The sequence below is a fragment of the Hippichthys cyanospilos genome, chromosome 15 (assembly GCF_059441005.1).
Source record: "Hippichthys cyanospilos isolate Australia breed blue-spotted pipefish chromosome 15, RoL_Hcya_1.0, whole genome shotgun sequence".
In the NCBI taxonomy this organism is placed as follows: Eukaryota; Metazoa; Chordata; class Actinopteri; order Syngnathiformes; family Syngnathidae; genus Hippichthys; species Hippichthys cyanospilos.
In genome coordinates, this window is record NC_142383.1 from 13710001 (window position 1) to 13724457 (window position 14457).

Below are 14457 nucleotides of genomic sequence, written 5' to 3' on the forward strand. Positions count from 1 at the left end.
ACGGTTAGACGACGAGGAAGAAAAAAAACGAAAAGCTTACAGGTTTTGTTGGATTTGGACTGTTTTAAATAATTGACTTTCAAAATTGCGATCTATTGCCATAATGATTATCGGCCCATGCCCAGTGTGCACCAAAGCTTGATTTACAATGAAGGACGATCTTGGACCATGATTAAAAATTTACTTTCAAGGCATACTTTTCAAGAAAAAAAAATGCTTTGTGTTTTTTGACTTAGCCACAAACTCCCTATCCATGTTTAAACCAATCCAATATTTTCCAAACATAATACAATATACGTCGATAATTTTGTGTGAAGACAAACATAACATAAACCTATGAGCAGGCAAATTCTGTAAAAAGCAGGAATGGGAAGATTTGATGTCTTCTAATTCATACAAATTAGTGCTACGCCCTCTAGTGGTCAACGGTGGTGTTACAACCTGAGGGTTTGTATGTAATGTAGGAAACGTTGGTTGAATCCGCATGATTGTCGACTGTTACGGTTTGGTGCTGAGAAGAATCCAAACGGAAATACAGAGTGTACAAAGGTGGATTCGTCCATTTGACTGACACAAACTCATCTGTTCAAACTACTGTACCTTCATTTCCGGGGAAAATTCCAACTTGAAATTTTGAGTCACGGTATATGATCAACAAAAATAGATTTTGGAACAGTTAGGTCAAGTTCACAAATGAGTTATGCAGTAGTCCTTTGTAAGATGCAGATAAATGTTTTGTATCTTTGCAATAGTTGCACATTTAAACTGATATGAAATTCACACTATCATCGGTTGGACTTCAAGTCCATGACTGTCTTGTTTCTGTTCAAGTAGATAAGGCCTTTTTTGGGACCTATAAAGTGTTGGGCAAGTTACTTCTAAAATAAATCATATTTCATATGACTAGTTCCTGTCATATGACTAGTTCATGTTTGAGTTACTGTTGTTTTTTTCTGGGTTTTGATTATTTGTATCTACGACAAGATGTATTTTATTAAGATGATTGGAACTGATATTTGGTCCAGTAAATCAATATGCACAACATAAATAAAATTATTGAATCAACATAGTCTGATTTACATACAAGGGAAGGATACGTTTATGTTGCCAATATGTATATCTGCTATCAAAATTATTTTTATAACATCTTGAAGTTTGCTCGACTGCATGGGTCTAAGAAAAAATACTGATGTTTTATTTGAATACAAAATAATAAAAAATGAAAATAAGACACAGTAGATACACAGGTCAAGATCATTTCATAGCTTGCTAGCAAGCATTCTTATCCGACTAGCTAGCTAGCTAAATTCATAGCAAGCCTGCTAGCTAGAGAAGATATAAATTATAAATTATGTGACTACAGTTTGGGTATAATATCATACATGAACAAACTAGTGCCACTAGACATTACTTGACGTGCCTTAGTTTAGAGAAGTGGTCCCCAAACCTAGCTAGCATAGCAATAAAATGTGTACAGGACACAAAGTTTAGTTGAACAACCGTTGGTAAGCTAAATTGCAACGCTAACCTAGCTAACATTGCATAGCATAGCATAGCACAGCTAGGTGACCCTCTAACAAATCAAGGGAAGAAAAAATTTAGTTCAGTTTTCAAGAAAAAACTCACAACTAGCCGTTGTTTGAGCTAGGCGCAATGGAGAAACCAAACATTGCATTAGCATCCTTATCCCTTTGTGTTTAAACATATCCTCTTTTCTAAATTAACTTGATCAATAATGCCTGAAAACTTACATTGTAAATTAACCCATTGCCGCCAAATTCTGTTTGTGTTAAAAGTAGGAATGGGAGAATTTGATGTTGAATTTTTGCAACCAAAAAGTATTCGTTTTTCATTCTTCTTCAATTAACCTTAGTCATACAAAACAGTGTTCCGCCATCTAGTGGTGAATAGTGGCGTTACAAGCGGTGCGCGTAATAAGGGTTACCTTGGGTGGATGCGGTTATGATTGCATGCTAAACAGAACGCATTCAGATTGTCTTGATGCATGTTCAATAAAAATGTTTTTGACTTTTAAATTCCCGGGCAAGTTTCTCCCAAAATGTAATAAAGCGCAAATAACTATTTGAAAGCTGTATTTTTTTAATTACAATGAATTGATCAAGTTGAGTTGATAATTGAACAACTATTGGGGAGTTTAACCATCAAGCTAACCTAGCTAGCATAGCATCACACAGTTAGCTTACATCTGACAAACTAAAGAGACACTAATAACAATTTACAGCAGTAAAAAGTTTGTCTATAATTAAATGTGTACTGACTTTAAGACACCACAAAACAAAACATTTGACTTACATAGCGATGAAATCACATGTGCTCCAGTAGATTTTTAAAAAAAGCATTTACTGACAAATTCAATCCAAATAAATTGATCAAAATCATGTACAAACATTGATCGCAGTTGTAAACATTTACTTGGCAGGGACGGGGCAACAATTCATGACATTTAAAAAACGGAATAAAAGAAAAGGAGGGGAGGGATGAGTTGTGTTTACATACACGGACGTTGCGTCAAATTGCAAACCTGGAAACTAATCGATTCACATGATGGAATGTTTCATAACGGTGGGTGCACTAATGTACAATTTTTCACGTTCTAACCAGTGGAAAAGTTACTAGAAAAAAAATGGCCGATTTTTTTGTTAAATCAACATCTGTGATGTCAAAGGCATGGACATGAAAAGCAAACAGAAAATTCTTCAGAACAGGACGGCCTTTCACCTGAGATAAAATGTTGAAAATGTGCAATAAAAGCAAAGCAAATTAGCAGCATGGACTATTTTTTTTAATCAATCATTCCATTCAATCTTATATATAAAAAAAAGAGATTATGTTTAAAAGTATGGAATGCTAATACTTGTTCAAAAGGCACGTTTTTTTTTTTTTCTTACAGGTTAACAATATTGCTTTTGTCATGATTTATGGGGACGTTTCCCCCATAAAATCTTTTTACATCAAAACTAAATCTAAAAAGCAAAACACAATTCGAACCGCAGCTCATTAACCGTCAATTGATTTTTCAACTCCACAAAAAAAATGTAAAAATTCGTCTGCATGACCAAAAAAAAAACAAAAAAAGCTAAAAGCTGCCTTGCGTCAAATGCACTTTGGTAATCCGGCCTAGTGAATAACTTAACATGCATTAGCAAAACACTTCAAGTAGTTGGCGTTAGTCACACAGCTTCAAGGGACGGCGAGAACCTTCAACTGCGGGATGGGGTTCGGAGCTGGTCCGCTGGCTCTATCCGGTCAGGTGACCCACCAGTCCGGGGTGCAGCGCTTGCTTGAGGACGTCGGGCCGATGGAGCGGCGGCATGTAAAGGGGGGGCGGCGGGGGCGGGGCCGCGGCGTAGCCGGACGGAGGAGCGTAGCCCTGGCCGGGGAGGGGCGAGGCGGCCATGTTGAGGGGCGAGGGGCTCTGCTCGTAGAACTGCCCGTCGCACTCCTCGTCCAGCGGCAGAGCCAGGCGCTTGCCCTTCTGTCTGCGGTTGCAGAACCACACTCGGACCACCTGCGGGTCACAGTCGCCCGGCTTCAATGTCGCTCACTCGAAACATACATTGGAGTAGGGCTGCTCGATTGTGGCCACAGATAATAATAAGATTTGGGCGAAATTGAAAGCGATTATTCATTGGGTTTGGTCAAACGTGTATTTACTGCCCCCCCCCTTTTTTTTTACTGAACAAGGCTTGATACCTACAAATAATAATAATAATAATAATAAACTGGAATAAGTCAAGTAAATAATGAACTTATTTGCTGAATGCAAACCAAGGAAAACATGAAGGCTACTTAGAACCAAGCACATTATTTACAATTTAGGCAAATTAATCAATTAGCGGTCAAAATGTCATTTTCACTCATTTCAAACTATTTAATTGCAAAGCGGATTTTCCTCAATTGACAGCTAGGTAGATATATATTAGGAATCAGGTGAGAAACTTGACGCCATTTCATGGTAAATAATCTATTTGGGTGAGCAAAGCAGACTTTTTGTCATGCAAACATGTGGGACACATTGCCCCCTAGTGGTAGGATAACAAACTGCTTGATTTGAAATGTATGTAGTCTGCTATTAGGACCAGCTTAATTAATCGTGGCAGCCAATATCGTAATCATGAGATCATTGAAATTCAATTAATTGTGCAGCCCTACATTGGAGTGATACCAAAAAAAAAGGATATTTCTAAAGATTACACAGAAAAAGATCACAAGCAGATTATATATAAAACTAAGGTTGTACCACATTATTTTCATTAATAGAAGCAAGCAGACTGAACCAATGTCTGAATCCATTCGTGTTGACAAACAGCAGTATTAAGATGAAATTTATTCGGTGTTAAGAATTCATCAAGCGCTCCAGTTTGAATTATCTTACTTTGTTATCTTGTTTTGAAATATCTGCTTTTAATCAGGAAGGCCAGGCTGTATTTCCTGTTTAGGTTCTTCGTTTGTCATTTGCATTCGCTAAGGTTGTTACCTTCTTGGTTTCAAGAAAAGAACCAGCAGACTGACCCAACGTTTGTGTCGAGAATTCTGCGAGCGCTTTAAGTTTTTAATGTTCAGTTATATTATAGTTATATTTAATGTTCACGCAAACTTCAACGGCTAACCCTAACCCGCAAAATGGCCCCCGTGCCACACTTAGGAGAACCTTAGTTTTGGAATGATTTTGTTTGTGAGGGAAAACGACTTACATCTCTCTCCAGGCCCAAATCCTCTGAGATGTGCGTGATCTCCTGAGTGTTGGGTTTGGGACACTTGACAAAGTAGGCCTCCAGAGCAGAGCGGACGGCCGCGTCCAGGCTGGTTCTTCTCTTCCTCTTCCTGGTGTCCACAAACACGCGCTCGATCTTGTACATCTGAAGGAGCACGTGAAGATTTTCCGTCATTTTCCTTCCTACCCGAAAGGCCTTCAGACAAGGTCAAGGTTCTGATGGCTTTACAGGTGATTACAACAGCAGCAAACGGGGGTGGTGGGCTTCCATTGAAGATCTCAGCAGGACGTTGGCCCATGGTAAGCGACCCCCCCCCCCTCCCCCCAAATGGATGCGCTCATCTGTTGTCTTGTAAAGTAGACGGCAGATGTGGAGAGAGGACTTACATCTTGGGGATTTTCCGAAGTTTCGGCCTCATTCAGCCATCTCTGGAGGAGGGGCTTCAGCTTGCACATGTTCTTGAAGCTCAACTGGAGGGCCTCAAAGCGGCAAATGGTTGTCTGGCTGAACATCTTACCTAGAGAAGTACCGCCAAGAAAAACATTAATACATTCTGCGGCCCTGCAAGGCTAAATATGACATTTTGATTGAAGTTTTTGTTTCATTGCCTACTTTATTATTCGCTCGATTATGAAACGTAGTCTGCACGGGCAAGTGAACAGAAAAAGAATTTCATTGTGTCGTATTACTCTGCATATGACAATAAAACTAATTGACTAAAAATAACACCACGTTGGCTCACGTGGTAACCAATCACTGCTCAGCTTATGAATGTCACATGACCACTCAAAACAGGCGAGCTGTGATTGGTCATGACTTGAGCCCTGCAGTCAGCTGCAAGCAACTAAAAGGCCGCCAACGAGGATGGATAAAAATGAGTGGATTTTGCTGCTTTAATCATACAATATTGATCAGGATTACAACTTTGATTGTTTAAAAGGAATTAAATTCAAGGTACTTCTATATTTTGTGTACCATTTGTTTTTTTTAAGTGTTTGGCTAAAGGAGTCTAAAAATGGCTGGTACAAACACAAGTACTATGGTAATCAATCATTTTAGGTAAGTATGCAATCAATTTAGGTACTTTAGTAATCTACAGTCCTATAATTTATTTAGGTACTAAAGTAATTGATTACTTTATGAGTTAAGGTACTGCGGTAAGCTATTACCTGAAGTAATCAATCGCTTTAGAACATTTTCAGACCCTCCGTAAGTAAAACATTTTTTTTTTTAATTGGGGTAAATACATAAACAATTTGGGATTGAATGAATGAGCTAAAAAATATTTTTTTTTAAATGTCTTTGGGATTGAAAGAGCTAAAGGTACCCACATCTCAACAATCGGGTCAAAATGCCGATTAAGAACTGACCTGAGATCTACCTTTTATCTGGACACAAAAAAAAAATAGTATATGTCTATGCTGAGTGTTTATAACGTGACATTAAACACAAAACAGAACAGTAGTTTCGAGATTAACTGAAAATTAGGCTAGCTTCTCTATCTTCTTCTATGACTGTTTGGTTGCACCATGCTGCCTCTTAAAGGTCAGTTTTGGTACTACAGTGTGCAATGAAGAACCCCACTTCCAATTTCCAACCACAGTGTGGCATCACTGACTGCCCTATTGGGTGAAAGAAAAACTTCTGCACAAATGAATAACTAAAATTCAAGCATTTGCCTGATCTCAAACAGAATAGTCGTTTTGTTTTCTTGACGCCATTCTTCGAGTCAAAGAAACTATTAAAGGCTACCTTAACAGCTGCTATGTCTTTTCGTGGATACAAAATAAAATAAAATAAAGGATTGTCCTTGTTCGAATTTTGAAGCTGGAGGTGATATTTTATTTACTATGGAATTTACATTTTATTTACAAACAAGAGACTGCAGTTTGTCAGTTTTGCAGTCGTGGGAACGCCATTTTTGTTCTTTTTACATTAACATATTAAACAGTCAATATAATGTAGTTATTTCAACAAACAAGGATTTTTGTGAAAGGTGATGAGGCAAATGTGATTATTTTTCGTTGCCCCACTTCTAATGCTATCAAACTTTTAAATAGCGACGGTAAAATGCACGTTTGATTTGTTGCGTAAATTCGGTCTGAAAATGGCCGCGGCTTGAACACCACTGCTCCGGTTTTTCTCAATTCCAGTAACGATTTTGTTTGAGTGTGCATGTGAACTTACCGTAAAGGTTGCCCAAAGCAAGGCCGACATCAGCCTGAGTGAAACCCAAAGTGATGCGTTTGTGTTTCAGTTCTTTGGCAAACTGTTCCAATTCTTCCGTGGAAAGGTTTTCCTAAAGTGAACGTATTCCTTAAGTTGTAGAACATACAAATAAAAGACTTTGCAACCAGTTGGCGTTACCTCTTCCGAGTCACTGCACCCGCCGCTGGACGAGCCGCTGCTCCGCGTAGACGAGGTCGGGTTCTGGCCCTGAGGGCCGGGCGCCGCCTGGCCGGGATTGACGCCGAAGAAGGCGTTGGCCGGCACGCCGTTGCTGGGCGGCGACGGGGACATGGACGGCGACGACGCGGACGACGTGGACGGGTTCTGGTTGCTGCTCCCTCCGCTGCCGGGCGGCGTGAGGTGGTGGTGGTGGTGGTGGCCGATGCCCGGCCAGAAGGACGGGTTCCAGGGGCTCGAGTAGAACACACCGTGGGGCATGGCGGCGGAAGCCGGGGGGTACTGCTGGAGCTTCACCTCGCTCGGGTACTCGTCCCCGGTGTCTTTCTCCGTCTTGATATCGCAAAGCTTGATTTGCTCCCGGGTCTCGGCGATGGGGGGGCTCAGGTTGCTGGGCTGCGTGGCCGCGGTCACACCGGGTACCTGCCCGGTGTACTCGGGCGCGGCGAACGGGTACCAATGCTCGGAAGCCCGGTAGTCGCCGGAGCCCACCGACGGGAAGGGGAAGAAGCCCTGCGCGGCGGCCGACTGGAGGCCGCCGTAGGCGGGCTGCTTGTACAGCACGCCCGCTTCGGATATGGGGAGCTGGTGGAAAGACGACCCCGCGAGGCCTTCTTGGCCCCAAATCTGCGTGCAAGCCCGGCTGAAGTCATACGGCCGGGTTTGACACCCCGAATTCGGGCTGCTGGGTCTCTCGGACATCTTGGCACTGAAAAAAAATACTTACCTTTAACGAGGGGGGCGATTTAGTCAATATTAAAGTCCGAGGGGGGTGTTCGGGGGGAACATAACCGCCGAAGGGGGTTGCGGACTAGTCCATGAAGGCCGGATATCGCGGTACCGGCTCCGGCCGATTGAAATGTGAGGTCGGGGTTGGGCTCTACAAGTTTTGCCAAGATTGGAGGTCTCGACCCTCGTCGCTCATTGGCTGACGCGCACAATTGCGCACAGCTGTAGGTGAATTTGTCAATGACCTTGGAGGGCGACACCCCCCCACCCCCACCCCTCCAATCCCCTCTCCTCTGGGCGTGGCCTCAATCAAGCAGCAACAACTAAAAAAAAAAAAAAGTCTAAACTTGTTTTTGGAATTAAAACTCATCTACAATGCTAAGTGCGAGTCACACATGGATTCTAATGATTGTTTAGATGATTCAATATTTATCAGACTGCCTTTGACATGAAAATTCAGTCGTTAGGCCTTTTATTCATCAAGGTTAATAAAATAAGTTTTTTTTGTCATTCTGATCTGTTAGGTTTCAAAAGCATTAGTTTTTTTTTGTTGCCCTTTAAGAAAAAAAGGCGACATAATTTAAAAGTCGGAATAACCGAACGCGATGTAATTCGGGAAATTGCATGACGTAATTGTGCTCGTTTTCATTTGTATTCAATGTGGATCGTCAATTTTGTGAGGAATTTATAATTTGGGTGATTTTATATACCCAATTTCGCTATATTTCACAGCTGTTAATCGAATTTCACAAGTAATTCCTGGTTTCAAGTTTACAAATTTTAGTCACATTAATCACATTTATTTTACTGTTTAACCTAAAACTAGACTGTGCAGAATAACTTTTTTTTTTTTTATTGAAGCGTGTAACTAAACGGTTAGTGCATTTTTTGATAACAACGTTCTATTTTCATTTAGGGATTTGTTTTAACGTTATACACTTTTAAAACACTATTTTTGTTGTTGTGAATTGTACTCATATTCGCCTCTTATATTCTGGGCACTTTATTGAGTTATGGACAGAACATTTTGGCCTTTTTTCTTCACCTTGTGACTGGATTTTTTTCCTATTGCATCAGCAGGAGCACTCCGGTGAACTTCTTGATCGGGATCGAGTGTTAGGAGGTGGTCGGGGGTGGAGTTGTGGGGGGCTGCACGCTCCTTGCTCCCCCATCGAGAAGTCTTCACGGGCCGGGCCCCTGCGCGCACAGATGCGCTCCCCCGGCGCGCGTCGTTGGCCGCAGATTGAGGCAGGAAGACGCGCCACGGGGAGGGCGAGGAGGAGGAGGGGGGGCCGCCATTGTAGGAGCCCGGCCCCGGGGGCACCCTGTGGATTGCAGATCCCGAGTTGCGATGGTCGGCCATTAGCTCCTTTTCACATTGAAACAATACGTCTCGGCCCTTTGATTTCACCCCACCCCCAACTCCTATGAAACAAACACCGCGCAGGAGTTTCACTCTGCGACTCTGAAATGACATGCTCAGCCTGCAAGTCTCGTGTGGCTCAGGTGAAAGTTGCAAAACGCTTCCTGCCACTTGGATGTGGCATCCATCCATCTACCTATCTATCTATCTATCTATCTATCTATCTATCTATCTATCTATCTATCTATCTATCTATCTATCTATCTATCTATCTATCTATCTATCTATCTATCTATCTATCTATCTATCTATCTATCTATCTATCTATCTATCTATCTATCTATCTATCTATCTATCTATCTATCTATCTATCTATCTATCCATCCATCCATCCATCCATCCATCCATCCATCCATCCATCCATCCATCCATCCATCCATCCATCCATCCATCCATCCATCTATCTATCTATCTATCTATCTATCCATCCATCCATCCATCCATCCATCCATCCATCCATCCATCCATCCATCCATCCATCCATCCATCCATCCATCCATCCATCCATTTAGCTAGCTAGCTGTCAAGCTAACTATCTAGCCATCCATCCATCAATGTAACAATTTATTTAGCGAGCTGTTTATCTGGCCATCCATCCATCCATCCATCCATCCATTTAGCTAGCTAGCTGTCAAGCTAACTATCTAGCTATCTATCTATCCATCCATCCTATTTAGCTAACTATCAATTATCCATCCATCCATCCATTTAGCTAGCTAGCTGTCAAGCTAACTATCTAGCCATCCATCCATCAATGTAACAATTTATTTAGCGAGCTGTTTATCTGGCTAACTAGCTAGCCATCCATCCATCCATCCATCCATTTAGCCACCTAGCTGTCAAGCTAACTATCTAGCCATCCACCCATCAATGTAACCATTTATTTAGTGACCTGTTTATCCGGCTAACTAGCTAGCCATCCATCCATCCATCCATCCATCCATAGCTAGGTATCCGTCTATATAGCAATCTAGCTAGTCATCCATCCATTTAGCTAGCTATCGTCCATCCATCCACCCCATATTTTTTACAGAGGTCAATATGACCCAGAGGTGTGCACATTTATCCAAAAGTGTGTCCAATTTTTGGCAGACAAAGGCAATACCTCACTTTTATCCCTGTGTTCCGTCTTTTTCTCTGGATCCTGGGTCAATTTGATCCAACATCATATGGAAATATTCAAAAGAAACCTCTGTGTACCTCTTAACTCATCTTATGTCTTTTTCTTCCCTAGCAGAAACCAAAATATGAGCCTTAGGTCCATTTTTAACGGATATGCTGAACATACACAACTTTCAAATAGGTCAGTTTGACCCATCAGAAAAGAAAAAAAAAACTAGACCTCACCAAGACCTCATAAGTCCTAAACGCTTCTTTTAAATACCACTTTGTATGACTATTCACAGCAGTTGCAGGGCAAGCCGGTGGGGAGACGGGAGTCTTACTCAATAGCTTAAAAAGACATCAAACCCCAGCGCGGCGGGCGCCATTGTCCCTCGACGGTCCATGGACTTGGCTAAGCGATTGTCATGCAAAAGAGGAGAAGAGCGCGAGGCCGGCCGGCCGGCCATCAAGAGAGCACTCGGCACACTCGGGGTGCGGCAAAGCCGGCCGGGGGGTGTCGGAGCGCTTTGAGAAAGCAGCGTCATCAAAATGCACTCGTTGAAAGGAACCAAGTTATGATCGTTGGATTTGGAGGCCATAAACCCAAAGTCGTTGGGTTCATCTCATCAATTCATGTAGGCCACGTGCCAGATTTATTCAAGTCACATTGAAAAAGTTTCATATTTTTGCAGGTAAAAAAAAAAAAGGTGGAAGACTATCACTATTGTATTTTATTGAGGAAATTTTTGTGGTAATTTCGCAAAAATTAAATATAATTTTCGCATTTTGATGTTAAAAAATCTTGTTTTTTATGAAAAAAACCCACTCAGAATGATAGGAGAACAATATCCAACCTCTATGAGAATTTATTATTATTTTTTATTGAAGTTTGTTGTTATAAAGTTGTACTGACTATTAAAAAAAAACACACATTTTATGAGGGTGTAAATGTTAGTCGAAGATAAAACAACAACAGAAAATTTTTAGCTGAAAAAAAAAAAACAAACCCAAAGTTTATGACACTATGGAAAAAAGAATTGAAAGTCATTTTAGTGGGTCTTATTTATCATTGCAACAAATCGAGTATCGTTTTTCACCATTTTTGTACTTTTGTGGTCAATTACTTTCCTATTTTTTGTAATATCAACAGAACATTTTTACTGAAAAATTTAGATTTTATGTTAATGAGGTCCTATTGATTATAGTTACAATAAAGTCATATTATCATAACATATCAAGTATCATGTTTAAAAATGTTTGTACTTTTGTGGTCAATTATTTTTCAATTTTTTGTAATATCAATATATCAACAGACCAATTTTACTGAAAATTTTAGATTTTATGATAATAAAGTTCTATTGATTATAATTATGACAAGTCAAATTTATTATCGTAACGTATCGAGTATCGTGTTTAAAAATATTTGTACTTTTGTGGTCAATTATTTTTCAATTTTTTGTAATATCAATATATCAACAGACCATTTTTACGGAAAATTTTAGACGTATCGAGTATCGTTTTCATCCTTTTTGTACTTTTGCGATCAATTATTTTTAATTTTTTTGTAATATCAATATATCAACAGACCGTTTATACAGGAATATGTTGATTTTACGATAATAAGGTCATATTGACGATAGTTACGATGAAGTCATATTATTATTGTAATGTATCATATCGGGTATCGTTTTTTATCATTTTCGTCCCTTTGTCAACTATTTTTTTCCTAATTTGTAAAAAGCTTTTCAAAACCGAGGCTAAATTAACTGTTCAAATTGTAATATATACAGTAAATCGAGAAAGAAAAAAAAACTTTCCACAAGGCAGGTTGGCGCCCAAGCACGCAGCCACACGCGTCAGTCAGGTTCATTGTTGACGAGGTGGCCCGATTAACGCCGGCGGCGGAAATCCGGAGTCACTTTCAAGTAACGGCTTGGGAAGCGCTTTCAGGCCCGAGCGACGTACTGTGAAAGTCGACAGCTAAAGGAGCACGCGTGGCGCGTCCCTCCAACTTTCTAAGCTCATTGTCCGGCGGGAGGCTTAAATGTAAAGCGGCGGCCCTCCCGTTGAGCGCCAACAAACAAGTCTGATGGCTTTTTGATTTTCTCCCCTGACGGCCGAGCCTTTGACGCCCATCTTCACAGGCCCTCCGCCTCCGCCGACGGCCGCCTTCCTTCCGCCGGCCGGGCGCACAATGGCCCCCGGCGGGCGGCTCAATGGGGACGGGAGACTTGACCCCCACCCCGGGCCGGCTCCCTCCGCGTCCCCCGCCGCCACGCGAGTCCCCGTGTGTATTGCCGGAGGGAATACAGTGGCGTCTCGGAGGGAATGAATCTGTTCCGTTTAACAGTTTCAACCCAATGGACATTGTGCTGGCTGGCTGCGTGTTGAAGCCCTAGCAAGACTTTTTGCCAGGGCCTGAATGACGAAAATGTTTTTTTTTTTTAATTAAAGACGTATTGTCATTTTTTTTTTCACTTTTTTTTTTTTTTAAGAGTCAAGACCAGTGGTGTCTAACATAAGGCCCGCGGGCCGGTTCTGGCCCGTAAACGAGAGCAATCTGGCCCGTGAGATGATTTTGTAAAGTATAGAAAAGAGCTGAATTTTTTTTTTTCAGGTAAGGAAAAACTTGAAATGATTTATGAATAGTAATGTTAGCTCATTCAACGCCGGGGACGTAGTTTCACGTTTGTTTTTAAAGGGACAGTGTGTTAGATTGAGACCATTTTTCATGATGAACTGCTGCATTTACACATTAACTCATTCAATGCCAGGGACGTAGTCTCACGTTTGTTTGTTTTTAAAGGGACGGTGTGTTAGATTGAGACCATTTTTCATGATGGACTGCTGCATTTACTCATTAACTCATTCAATGCCAGGGACGTAGTTTCACGTTTGTTTTTAAAGGGACAGTGTGCTCGATTGAGACCATTTTTCATGATGGACTGCTGCATTTACCAGTCAGTGACTATAACAAACATGGCCGCCTCCGGAAAAGTGCCACACCCCATGAAATATAATTTATTGATAACTAGAACTATGATTATATTTAAAATATACTGTTGGTCATGAAGAACACATTAATTTGCAAGTTTTTGAAATTTACAATCATTTAATGTATTCCTTTTTGTTTATTCTAAAATGCAAGGATTTTACAAGAATTGGTTGGTGGTTACAGCCTGTTCTATTTCTAATAAAATTCCATCGCTTTAAAACAATGGGGCAATATCAATGAGACTCGCTAGCCCATCTATGCAGATTTACATCGTTTGCTAGCATTAAGCTTAAGCGCCGAAAAGTGTTTGGTTGCCTTAAGTACAGTAAAATGCAATAGGTATGTGGCACTTAAAAAAATAAATAAACAAAGTGAGCAATATTGCCGTGGTAAAAAGTTTTATTACCGATCCTTTTTCTGCATGTACAAATATCTATAAAAGGTGAACACTTTCACTCTTTTATGTACATTTTTGCAGCAGGAGGTTCACTTTGGGACCGACAAGAGGACAGAGCGGGACAACACAAGATAGTGAAATTGACCACCGACACATCTATCAATACGAGTCTGTCCCTCCCCCCTCCCCTCCCCCTCCCTCCCTCCCTCCCTCCCTCCCACGACCCCGAAATGATCATTCAAAATGCTTACGAGTCACACGGACTGTACATTCCTCCTCCGGTGACGGGCTGCATACATAGCGGGAGCCAGAAGCGTTTGCATTGCCATGATTCAAACACGGTACGGTCAAACCATGCAACAGACATCATCAAGTACTTCATGTTTATATGCGCTATATGTATAGAAGTATATGTATATATATATGGGTGTATACAGTATATAACATACTGTAAATAAATAAATATATATATATATATATATATATATATATATATATATATTTATGTGTGTGTGTGTGTGTGTGTATACAATACATAACATACTTTTTATATATATATATAAGATTTATATATTTATATTTATAATATATAATATATAAGATTTATAAAACACACACACACACACACATATTATATATATATATATATATATATATATATATGCGT

The 14457-nt window shown here is 40.6% G+C and overlaps 2 protein-coding genes across 3 annotated transcripts in view; one reads left to right on the forward strand and one right to left on the reverse strand.

Annotated features, from left to right (window-relative positions):
- The window catches only part of LOC148411773 (alpha-(1,3)-fucosyltransferase 7-like), a 7492-nt gene extending 6544 nt beyond the window's left edge, over window positions 1-948 (forward strand). For both annotated transcript variants that reach the window (XM_088434950.1, XM_088434951.1), the window contains exon 3: window positions 1-948. This exon is cut by the window's left edge and continues 1411 nt beyond it. The gene's annotated coding sequence lies outside the window, so the exon portion shown is untranslated.
- Window positions 949-2357: 1409 nt separating this feature from the next.
- pou5f3 (POU domain, class 5, transcription factor 3) lies at window positions 2358-7979 on the reverse strand. Its single transcript, XM_088434948.1, has 5 exons — window positions 7104-7979; window positions 6924-7035; window positions 5123-5253; window positions 4716-4880; window positions 2358-3529 (listed from the first exon to the last, which is right to left on the reverse strand). The coding sequence occupies exons 1-5, from the start codon at window positions 7842-7844 to the stop codon at window positions 3260-3262; spliced, it is 1419 nt and encodes a 472-aa protein (XP_088291074.1). The 5' UTR covers window positions 7845-7979; the 3' UTR covers window positions 2358-3259.
- Between the last annotated feature and the right edge of the window lie 6478 nt (window positions 7980-14457).